At 39.1% G+C, this 12,367-nt stretch overlaps 1 protein-coding gene across 2 annotated transcripts in view; it reads right to left on the bottom strand.

Moving 5' to 3' along the window:
• Prr16 (proline rich 16) overlaps nt 1–12,133 on the bottom strand; it is a 216,810-nt gene extending 204,677 nt beyond the window's left edge. Inside the window, exon 1 of one of the 2 annotated variants that reach the window (XM_008837717.2) lies at nt 11,579–12,133. In XM_008837717.2, coding sequence (XP_008835939.1) covers nt 11,579–11,740 — 162 coding nt within the window. In that variant the 5' untranslated portion in view covers nt 11,741–12,133. The remainder of the gene's footprint in view (nt 1–11,578) is intronic. The other variant, XM_029565717.1, reaches the window with a different exon arrangement.
• Between the last annotated feature and the right edge of the window lie 234 nt (nt 12,134–12,367).

Below are 12,367 nucleotides of genomic sequence, written 5' to 3'. Positions count from 1 at the left end.
AGAGAGACAATATATTGTTAGCAGAGAGAGCTAGGTGCAGTGACAAAACTTGTCTCAAAAAAAGGATAGAGAGAGAAATTGAGAACACACACACACACACACACACACACACACACACACTAACCAGTAGAACAAAGTACATATCCTCATATGGAGTTACCAGAAAGGGCCACAAAGAGATAACAGCTGAGCAAAATTTGAAGAACATGAGTTAGTACATGAGTTAGAACAAAAATGTGTCAAGCACATTTGCTCATGAAACAGCAAAATTGCTGTTGCTGAAGCAAGGAGAAGCAGAGAGAAATCAGTAAGAAAAGAGGAGAGGTTGCAGAGAATAACGGCAAAGGAGAAGGAGATTAGAAAAGGAGAAAAGAGTCAGTACTGCAGCAATCCAAGTGGACAGGGCATTGACTCAGAGCAGGGTGCTGGCAGTGGGCTAGTTGAGAACTGGTCAGATTTTGAACATTGATTCAGTCAGGCTTTTCAAAGATTTGGAGATAATGGATAATGGCCCTGAAACCTAGCTGAGGGGCACCACCAGCTAACATGGAAAAGGCTACAAAGAATAATGTTTAAGAGGGGGGAAAGAGATCAGGAAGCTAGGCCAGTATAAGGTTAGATGAAAGATATGGGTTAAATAATCCAATTAAGAATTGTGAACCTATGAATGACATTTATTCACACACTGAATACAAACATCTAGAAAATGAATATGAATTTTAAAAAGATAAAAATATGAGTAATGACACCTCTAAGGATGAGTAAATGAAGGTGCCAGAGGAAAAATAAATCAGTAAAGTGAGAAAGGACAGCCTTCCTTAAGTTAATGGAAGAAAGATTACTAGAGACTGTCAAGTGTTACTAATAACGTTATATAATGCTAGGACTTAACCCATTACAGCATGCTGAGAATTGACTGTTGGATTAAATAACAGACTCACTGACAACCTGGGCAGAAACAGCTTTGCTATAGCAGTGAGAACAGAGAGGTGGCAAGAATGGCATTAGGAAAAGTAAGCAAAAGAACGTGTTAGTCAACTGGTTCAAGTTTATTATAAAGAGGGGCTAAGAAATGGTATGGTACTTTTTAGGGAAGTATGTAAAAAAAAGACAGTCTTTATTATCTTTTACTTCATATATATTTTGATAAGAATCATCTATAGAACAGTAAAAATATGGACAGTGTAAGGGAAAAAGAAAAGATTAGTGATTTCCTTTAGTATATTAAAAAGACAGTATATTAAAAAGAACATTCTAACACCCAAGTGGAATGACTGGCTTTTATCACTTAATACTGTTACTAAGTGGCTTAGTTTGTTCTTCATTGCTGTGACAAAATACACTCAGGGCAGGAACCTGGAAGCAGGAACTGGAGCACAGGTCATGGAGGAATGCTGTTTACTAGCTTGTTCCTCTGGCCCCTGCTCAGCCTGCTTTCTTAAGCAACACAGGCCCACCTGCCCACGGGTGGCATCACCCACAGTGGGCTGGGCCCTCCCATATCACTCATCAAGAAGATGCCCCTCAGACATGGCCACGGGCCAGTCCAAGAAAGGCAGTTCCCTAATTGAGGTTCCCTCGACCCAGGTGTGTCAAGTTGACACCAAAGGTATCCAGCACACTAAGTATGACTTGGAATTGGTTTTTCAAGTTCTTCATCAAATAAGTGACATATATATGTGTTAAAATTACGTGTGGTGACTCCAAGCCTTCAGAAAGCACAGACAAGAGAATTGAGGTCAAGAAGAAATCTGAGCTGCTTAGTAAGATTATGTCTCAAAACAAAAAGTTGTATGGAAAATTATATGCTATAACCAACAGAAAAAGTTGGTTTACTACAGCTTTTGTGACATAATATATGCAAATGTGAGATAGATTTGTAATGATGATAAGGGTGAGGGTAAAGATATCAAGGTGAGTTAAAAAAAAACATATGACATAAGGATCATCTAGGAGAGTCTTTGTTGGTCACTGAAGGGAAAGCATAGATAAGACCAAATAGGAAAGATCTGACCCCCAGATAATCAGGTCAAAAGTCTGTATTTGACATTGATATTTGATATTGAAAGGCAGGAAGCCTATACATCCCTTATGTTTGAAGGAATAATACAGATTAAATAACAAGTGAGTCTTTTGCTATAGCTCATAGGAAAAGTAAAGATAACCGCAACATGAATACAGAGCCTTAGTGACCAGAAAGTTCCTCCATGGTTATGACAAGTTAGCCCGAGGCTTGGCTCTCACTGTGCACTGCTTCTTCCCAGAGTGCACTTGTCAAAGATGTTTTCTTTCACTGCAGAACCAGGGACTCCCACCTTCAGTTAGGTGGCTATGTGACTGCTCAGTCCTTTGGTGGATTTCATCTGCTCATTCAGGTAACCATGGAGGTTGTTTTTGTCTCTGGACAAAGTGTATAGTTCCACTAGTGACTGGTTCAAACTTCTTTCTATATGTAACAAACACTCATTACAAACTGCCCTCCCTTTCAATCATCACCATATGGTTTCTGAATATCTTGGAGAATTATCATAATCTTAAAATAAAAAAGGAAATAGTTACCTATTACTTTTTCATCAATTCTGTCATAACTGTTCATATGTCTTACATAAATAAACTTAACATGTATAAACAATACACCTACAAAAGCTTATTCTAATGTAAATATTTGTAATTTAACAATGTTGAGAACAGTAACAGCTGATGACTCTTTTTAGTGCAAACATATTCTTTGGCTACAAAAAAATCGTGTTGGAAGAGTTATTTCATAAAAGTTCTGGTATTAGTAACTTGGTAGGAATTTTATAACATATTAATACAATTCCTTACCATAGAATAACAAAGAACACATATGTGAGTTTTAAAGACTTACTCGTGCATCTGAAACTGTGATATAGTAAAAGAGTTAGTACATAGCTTATTAGGAGAAGTTTTGAATTCATTAACAAAATCAATTAAAATGACTAGTAAGATGAATTTGTCTTGTGCCTCTCTATTCACGGTTTAACTTAACATGCACTTTACACTTTCTATATTGTTTTTAATTTTAAAGAATCCTCCCAGTGTCCACGTTCTCCATTCTACAGCTCATGCCCTTAAGAGAAGCTTCTTAAGCTTATTCATGCATGCATTTTTATGGTCTTCAGCACAATAATTTATATATATCATAGATTCAACATATGTTTAATAACCCATGAATTAATGTCAGAGACAAATAAGAACAGCAATGAAAGATGTTGTTCTGAGGCAAGGTTTAAGAAGATGATATGCTTAACAATGAGCTCTGAAATACTTTGTCCAATCATGTAGTGATATATTATAATCTGATACACATGGTAGGAAACAACAAAATGAGATAGCCATCAGTCATGTGTGCTTTTTTATGGTTTTGGAGAGAAGTGACTACACACACACACACACACACACACACACACACCTATTTAGGGGACGTTCTAAGATAAAGGAATTGTTAACACACTGCCCATGTGTTCAATGGGGAAAACCATCCTATTTCAGCCATTTGCATATACTAGTCTACTTTTTCAATTTTCGTTGATCCAGATTTCAAGTCTTGACATTTTAAGAACAAAACATCAAACTACTGTTTACTAATTTCAAACACAATCAGGTAGGTGATTTTTCACTTTATTTTAGTTCTCACCCACCCAAAGTTTTTGGACTACGTGTGAAAACTTACAACTCCATGAGTTTTGTAGGAAAAATATTCTCTACTTTTAAAATTTGCACAAAGGGTATGATGTGTAGCAAAGGATTAAGAGCCACTGACATTGAAAGATAATTGATTTGGCCAATATTATTTAAGTTTTTTTCTGTTACATCCAAAGTAATTTGAAATCTTGTTATAAGATAGAATATTACAAAAGGGAAAAGCTGCACACCAGTATATCTGGTAAACATCTGTGATGGTGCTAGATAAAGAACCCACTAGGAATTATTAAATTTGCACTTTCCAGTTAAATATAGCATATTATCTGTAGTGAAGGGTCTATTTATACTCTGGAAAATACCATAATAACAGAGGAATTGAACGTAAGCATGCAATTTGAGTCACTTCAATTATTCTCCATGTCAAAATTTTTCTCAAACCCTTCCCACAGTAGCTTGTGCCGGAAAAGAAGAACAGCAAGGACCATAAATAAAATATCTGTACCACAATATTAATTTTTCTTGCTGGAAAGTGTGATTTGCAAGTTTCTTTTATTTAGTGTCCTCATAGCCTTCCATCTTATGAAATAAATAAATAAGTTAATTGATGTGCTACTAGTCAACATTTGTCACAGGTTGACATGCCATTTTGTGGTTACACTTTGATTTGGACATTAGACATGGCTTTAATATTTTTCTTCAGTTACTGTAACTTTCTGTCTTGTTTAGACATGAGTACTGCTGACATTGAGTTTCTAGATCCTACATGAAATTTAATTTAGAGGCAACTTCCTAATGAGCTGTTGATACAAGGAAAAATTTTCATTCATATCACACCAGAAAAGAAACTAACAGTATTTTAAAATGAGCCTGTTTTCATATGGTTTGTATGTGGTGAGAGGGAAGGGCTTAAAATAAATAGCAGAAGTCAATGGAAGAAATATAATTACAAAACACACATGATGTGATGAATTAATTTAATAATTTTGTGCCTGGAAAACAACTGAACAAGAGTCTAACTAATCAATCACAGCAGAAAGCAAAACAACTGTAAAAACCCAAACCAGCACCAGAGACCCTTTGTTAGAATGCAATATGGTAACATAAGAGGACAACATTCCAAATTATTTTTTCTTGATTGAAAAGACCTGTGCAGGACTGGGGTTGTAGCTCAGTGGTAGGGTGCTGACCAACATAGAGAAGACCCCGGTGCAATCTCCCGCAATGAAAAAAAAAAAACAAAAAAACCTGTACACAACACAAGGCATCAGAATTGCCCACAGTATTTATTCCTTTTATTTTCTAAGTCATAATATTAGAGAATTGTATAGTAGTCACAATTTACTGAAGCTGCAATTTATTTGTAAAATGTAAGCAGTAGAGTCCAATTTATTCACTAATAATTTTGTTTGATACTTAAATGTAAGTGCACTTCCTAGAGGGGGGAAAAAGATCGTTACAGGGAGGATAATAATCAACACAGCAAACCTTAAATTAGTTTATTAGCTTCACCCAGAGTCTGAGAAGTAATATATATATTATAGCTGCTGGTAATAAAAATAAGTTGTAAAAACTCTCTGGAAGATCGCTTGACACTACAAATTAAAGACTTTAAAACTTTCATGTTCTTGATTAAGAAAACACAAGATCAAAGCATTAGGAAAAAATCGTGGATCTTCGCAGTGAAATATCTGCACTTCAGTAAACGTTATGTGGTGTTTAAGCTTCACTTATAAGCCAAGTGCCCTTGAACAATTCTCACCTCAGCCTTCTTGTCTGTAAATTGGGGCAATACAGTTATGAGGATTGGTGATTTGATATTTGAAAGTGTACTTGGAAGAGTGCAGGATGGAATAGAACACTTTCCTTTAGCTTGTTGCCAAATCTCTTCTTCCTATGGATATTTAAAAGCCACAAAATTTAGAAATGACTGAAGAGGTAAAATTAATAAAACCATGGGCTATCTGACTATTAGTATGTGATATTTTCTAACAATACTCAAGAAAACAGAAAATACCATTGCATACATTTCATATGTATATGACTTCATCTATGATAAAATATCAATCCCAGAAGACTAAAGAGAAATGTAGCAAAATGTTTAACATATTTATGCCTGTGTAGTATTAAAAATGTTTATTTTCTTTTTTTAAATTTTTTATGTTATTTCTATTTTATGTGGATGAGTGTATTGCCTGCATGTATGTAAATGTGCCCATGTTCAATGCCTGCAGAGGACAAAAGAAGCTATCAGATCCCCTGGGACTTTACAGACAGTTGTTAGTTGCCATATGGGTGCTGGGATTTGATCCGAGTCTTCTGCAAGAATAGCCAGTGTTCTTAAACACTGAGCCATCTCTCCAGCCCCACCCCCAAAGTTTATTTTCTTAACTTTAGAAATATTTCCAAACTTTTTATAAGTTTCATGAATTATGTAATTCTGAAAAAAAATGTTCTTTAAAAAACTCTTCTTTATGGGAATGACTCTTGATAGGCTGACTAGACCCCAGTGGATAAAATTGCCCTGAGGGACATCTGGGTACACTAACCTGACCCACTAAGCCTTAACATAAATGACAGAATGCGTGAAATCTGGTGGAGGGCTATAGGAAGCTGAGGATGAGGGCGGGGTATGAAGATGGTTAAGATGTTTGCCATGAAATACACAAAAATTTAGTGAAATTATACCCCCAAAAGTAGAATCCTTTGCTGTATATTAATCAAGGCAGCTTGATGTCATTTGTGCTCATTTTAATCAGAGCTGATTTGGCAATCTATTGGAATTTTATCACTTAATTTTCCAAAAATGTCCGTGAAAAATTTATGAATGAGCTCCACAGAAGAGTCTGTAGTTTACTTTCCCTGACACATATGTTTAGCTCAGATTTGTATTCCTTTCTGTTTTCCTAATTCTCAGATTTAAATATGTGAGCTCTTTAGAGCAGCAGCGGTGGAAAACATAATCCAGGTAACAATGTATCTTATTACATTGGCTTTGGTATCTATCACTTCACTACTGCCTGAAGCACACTATTACTTTAAGGCTGCTTGACTTTCTTACTAGATAATTCTCTATGTGTTGAGTGGTTTAATTCACTGAAAAGAGAGAAATGGTGAGGGGTGGCTATTAGCTATCACTGTTCTTGAAATCATTCTTTTCTTTTTGTAGCATACTGTCATCGTGTTTAAAAAAAATTTTAAATCAATTCATTTTAACATTTTGTACATATGTCTCAGTTTTGGTAAGGTATTCCTACTATTAAATACACTAATAAATTCCATTCATTCATAATTTTAGAACTTAGAAAATACCCCAGGGATTATTCTCTATAATTTGTTCCGGTAATGAGTTTTATATACATGGACTCATTAACAAAAACACTCTGTAAGATTTCCCAGAGCAATAATCTACAGACCTTCAACATAGGCCATTAACAAAAAATATTTAAAAGTGAAAATATATGGCAAATAATTAATTTTGTTTTCAACAATTTCAGATAGATTTTCAAAGTTTTTAAATTAAACTTGTTTCACTTATTTTGCTTTATAAATTACAGGAAAAAGAATGGGTGTTTTCCAATTCACAGAAACACCTGCCTACCTGTGGAGTCTGATGGTGAAGGGTCTAAATGCAGCTCACTAACAGAACAAATCCTATTCTAGCTGATGTTCCGTGAGCCATGTATACTGCCAAAGGGGCCCATCATTTAATATAAGCAGCAGTTTACATACTGTATTTCAAGTTTTTTTTCAATTTGTAAAAACGCATTATGACAAAATTTGAAGCAATGAAATGTTACAAGAAAAGTTCAACGTTATAAACAGTCTAAATAAAGCAGCTAGGAACGTTTATTAGAGATTCCAATCAACAAACAGTCTATGCAAAACAGTTTACAAGTGTTTCAAAAAGGAGCCCATAGATGGCTACCACACATGTATGATTATGTGAGAACCAGTTTTTAAAAAAGCAATAGATTTCTTCCTACGTTTCTTAGTAAAGACAGTCACTAACACTGACTGTTCAAGGTATGGTTAATTTTATTCCTTAAACTCTAGATTTGCCAACATATATTTTTCAATTTGTAGAAACACAACATGGATTCCCTTGCATTCCAATGAGGCTTTTTGTTAATGTCTTATCTTGTTTAACTCTTCAAATGTTATCTGTATTGCAGAGAGATTCATATTTTTCTTTCTTTAAATCTATATTACAAAGGGCTTACTCATCATGGAGGAGTTCTCAAATATTTACTTAGAACACTGGAACATGTGACCTCCTGCATGTGGCATCAATCTATTTATGCCCACCATGAAAAACTAAATAAATTTAAGCTTCGTAGAGTTATTATCTTACTACCCTCTTAAATTCCTGCTTTCTTTACTCATAGAGTACCACATTACTAAGTTATACAACCAGTACAGGCATATAAATAAACATATGCTAACTAGTATTCTTAGCGTTGATTTCTCTCTTTACACCAATTGTAAGAGTGCCCCAAAAGGCAAGAAAGACTTCTTACATTACTGACATTTACAGACAGAATAAATATATCTCCAAGTAAACTTTTGAGCCATAAAGAATAAGTTATTTTTATCTTAGTAACAATAAAAGGATGCCATAGCACCTGGGATATAGTATTGCTGAATAAACACATAGAGTTATATCTCAATTTTTTTCATTATCAAATAAACCAAATTATTTGTAATATTTCTGAAACCTCGAGTTATTTTGAGGCTTTGTTCAATTTTGAGGGCAGAATCAAACTGCCTTCATATTTTTTGTGAAATTCTATCTCTCTTCTAATAATATCTAACCCAATTATCACTGATTAATTATAATTAAATAAGTAAATATAAAAAGACACAACAAAGCCAGGCATGGTGGTAAATGCTTTTAAGCCTTTAATCCCAGCACTTGGGAGGCAGAGGCAGAGACAGGCAGATCTCTCTGAGATGGAGGCCAGCTTGGTCTACACAATGAGTTCCTGGCCAACTGGGGCTACAGGGAGACCCTGTCTCAAAACAAAGAAACAAAAAAAGACACAACAACTATTCTTACAGAACAGACTGGAGCTGTGTCACTAATTATTAAATGTTCAAACAGCTTCTACAATGATCAAATCTAACTTTGTTGTCTGAATTCAGAAAACTAACAAAATAATCGAGCAAGCATTCAGTATTATTGATGTGGTTTACGCAAAGATAAAGGGCCAAATGTCTAAACTTACATTTTAATTTGAATGACAACATAAAAGGAAAACAAATACCATGTGATGATTGACAGTTACCCAGTCATAATCATGTTTTTACTTCAATTTCCAATCCCAGTTAATAAACGTTCACTGTTAATTTATATCAAAATAGATTATGGTCTAAAAACATATCATTACGAATAATGAATTTGATTTCTGCATATAATAGTTTATACTACATATGACATTGCAAACTTCCAGAATATTAAATAAGAAAATTGTTATATTAATTGCAACATTTATATGTGTGTCACATTCAGTAATGAGCAAACTATAAATGTTTGCAAAGTTTTCAGTTATCCATTTAAAACGACATGAAACACATGCTCAGCCACAAATGTAGTGTTATACAAAACAGATCAAGGCTGGACAACTGCAAGATGTCACAGGTTAAACATGCTCTATAAATAATTTGTTCTGGAAATAACTCCCATTCTTCTTGTATAAATAGCCATGTTTTGAGATTTAGCTATAGCATACACACTCCCATGTTCGAGGCATGGATGATAATATCCACAGGAAAGGTGGTTGGCAATTATATCACATCATTTATCACTCATAATTTTCAGGTTTGTGCAGAGATTTTTATTTTATAGGCATTGCTAGTGAATCAAAACTTGCAAAGCATCAAACACTTTATTGCTGTCTCTGTCAGGTGTCTTCTCTGTTCTGTTGATTGTTTATTCCTTTATGAACTACTTGTATTCTTCCCTTAAAGACAATCAAATACATAAAGGCAACAGACTCCCTGATTTACAGTCTTAATTCTATCCAAGAACCGGAGGGGTGTTAAATGTTTCCCTGTAGGTCTTCTTGGCCTTTACATGTCCACATATTAATGATACACAGAATTATATCAACCAGTAGCAGTTTGGTTTATTACACAGGACACGGTGAGTGGACTGACATAACAAGTGTGGGTCCTAAGTAACATTTTGACTACCTTTCTCTTAATCTCAGCCTATTGGAGAAACGATAGCTTTTTGTACTGCTGCATGTTTCCTACACCCATCACCTTAAAGAACCCAATCAATACAAAGCACAAATGTGCCAAAAGGAACTTGTCTATAATGTTCTTTGTTAAAACCACCATACAGTCGCAAATGAAAACACGTCCTGCCAAATATGTCAAAGAAACGATAACAAAGAAATGAACATCTTTAGGCTTGAATTTCAGTGCATCACACCTCCATTTGTCAACCTGTGGTGAAACACTCCTGAGAAGCCCTGCAAACGGGACCAAGTTTGCTGCCCCCATCTATGCCAACCACCGCTCTTAAGATCTTAGCAGTAATCACGTTGTTTGTGGAGCAGCCTACAGGAATGGATTCACCAGTGGCAAAACGAACCCCCGAGGAATCCATCGTTTTTAAAGGCTTTGAATTTGGTAACAAACAGGGAGTTTAGTTCAAAAAGGTAATGCCTGGGAGACTCCTCACGTTGGGGCTAGAAATGGTTGGAGGATATTCTTTAGAGGCCAAACATCCTAACAGCCCTCGGAAACAGGATTACAATTTCTGATTTAGTCTCTGCTACCCCATAGCCACCACCATTTAAGAAGTTAGCCTTCGAGCAGCTGGAACTGCGGACTCTTTCTCCAAGAACCGCACCAGGAGGCCACTCTGTAGTGGAACAGCGTGCTGGACATTGCCACCAGCTCCCCCACGTCACCAGTGGCAGTGGGACTGACAAGAGACCCCACCCCTGGCAGATTGGCTCCTTTGCGGCGGGGAGCCAAGGCCTGAGTTACGCAGTCTCAACCCGACATCTCACCTCTTCCAATCCAGTTCACCCAGGCGGGGAAGGGGCGGAGTAGGGATGGGGGCGGGGAACTGAGGGGGGAGGGGAAAAACCAACCCTGTTCCAAAGAGCCTGGATGCAGAGTGGCAGGACCCGGTGCTACACTCATGCTCACATACACATACACACAGTCCTCTGGGCTCCCTACTCCTCAGGTTCAATGCCAAGAGGCGACAGGATTAAAGGAAGGCAATGAAGACCATACTGGGTGGCGCGACAGCCCAGAGTTCCTGAGAACACTCGGAAAGGGGCAGGGTATGTTTCAGGGATCCTGAAAGTGAGAAAGTCCCAGACGTCTCTCCAACCCCAAAGCTGGATTTTCCGGCTAGCACCTGGGGTCGCCTTCCTTTCATCCCGGCTTGGAAGGGGAACCTGAGTCTCGCTACTCCCACCGTGCCCTCCCTGGTCTGGCCCAGAGCCCAGAAGCCAGCCCCCTTCAGCCGGGTTCCCAGGGGCTTCCAAGCCAGGAGCCCACTTGCCAAAGGACTCTGCTGGAGCTGCAGGGCAGGCAGGCAAGAGCATCTTGCACTCTCTGGCCCGCCGCGCGGCTCGTGTCTTCCTGTGTCGACACACCCCCAGTTAACCCCTTTCTCTGACAGGGCTCACAGTCACCGAGAGGCACAAGCTGCCTCTCACCATCCTACCAAGTCCATCTATTAAAACACTAGTTGATCTCTGCCTGATTAGAAAAAGAAAGCGCTACAACTCTCATGAGTAGCCAGAGCAGAGAAAGTCACTCTGCATGCCTCCCTCTGTAGTTTCCCTGGAGTTAGGGAATGCGGCGGGTCCCAAGCGAAACGAGGACCCTGGTCACAACCGGGGGTGCCGGGCACCCCACTGCCCCCTATCCCCGCGACTCTCACCTCCTTAAGTTCTTTGGCCACGTCCTTCAAGTCCCCCAGTACTAATTCCAGATCCTCCACGATGATTTTGATCTGTTCCTTCACCTTGGTTTTGGAGGCTGCCGGGGGTCCCTCGGCTGGAGAGGACGAGGAGGGAAGGTTCCCCTTGGACTTGGCTGACATTCTTTGGGGGCGAGCGAGGCAGGTCAGGACAGGCGGGCGAGCGAAGCTTGCTGCGCGCCCCGGTCCCTGGCGCTCCTCCGGCAGCTCCCACCCCGGTCCCCCGACATCTTAGCTGCTCCCCAGGCAGCGGCGAGTGGCCGCGAGATGCGCTCGGCCGGGCGGCTGCACTGTGGTGCTGCCATCAACTCCCCGAGACGCGGCGCTCGGCGCGGGGCTGCAGACGGGTGAGCAGCGCGCCTGCGCCTCCTCCCGCCGCCGCCCGCCGCTCGCGCGCACACTCGCGGGTGGGGAATGTCAGCTGCAGGGCCACCGGCACATCCCGCTGGGGTCTCGCGCAGACCACCTTGACGTCGTGGTTCGCTTGCTGCCTGTCCTCACATACTGATCTTGACATGCCTGACACCCCCCCACCCCCACCCTCACCCCTGCAGCCTGCACCGTGTCCTCTCCCAGCCAGCTTCGCCCGCCCCCAGAGACCCGGGTCCATTTAGAACCACAGTAGGATCAGGAGTTGGAGTCGGGATCTGTACAGTGACTCTTAAGCAATTATCTAGGACCAGCTAATGTCCAGGGACCGCCAATCATTTTCCCAGCTGCCTGTGGCGAGTTAAGCAGACTTTTGCAGGG

Source organism: Nannospalax galili, unplaced genomic scaffold (genome assembly GCF_000622305.1).
Source record: "Nannospalax galili isolate Female #2095 unplaced genomic scaffold, S.galili_v1.0 scaffold939, whole genome shotgun sequence".
NCBI classification, from domain to species: domain Eukaryota; kingdom Metazoa; phylum Chordata; class Mammalia; order Rodentia; family Spalacidae; genus Nannospalax; species Nannospalax galili.
Note: the sequence above shows the minus strand (reverse complement) of the source record. Positions and strands in the feature narration are given on the sequence as shown.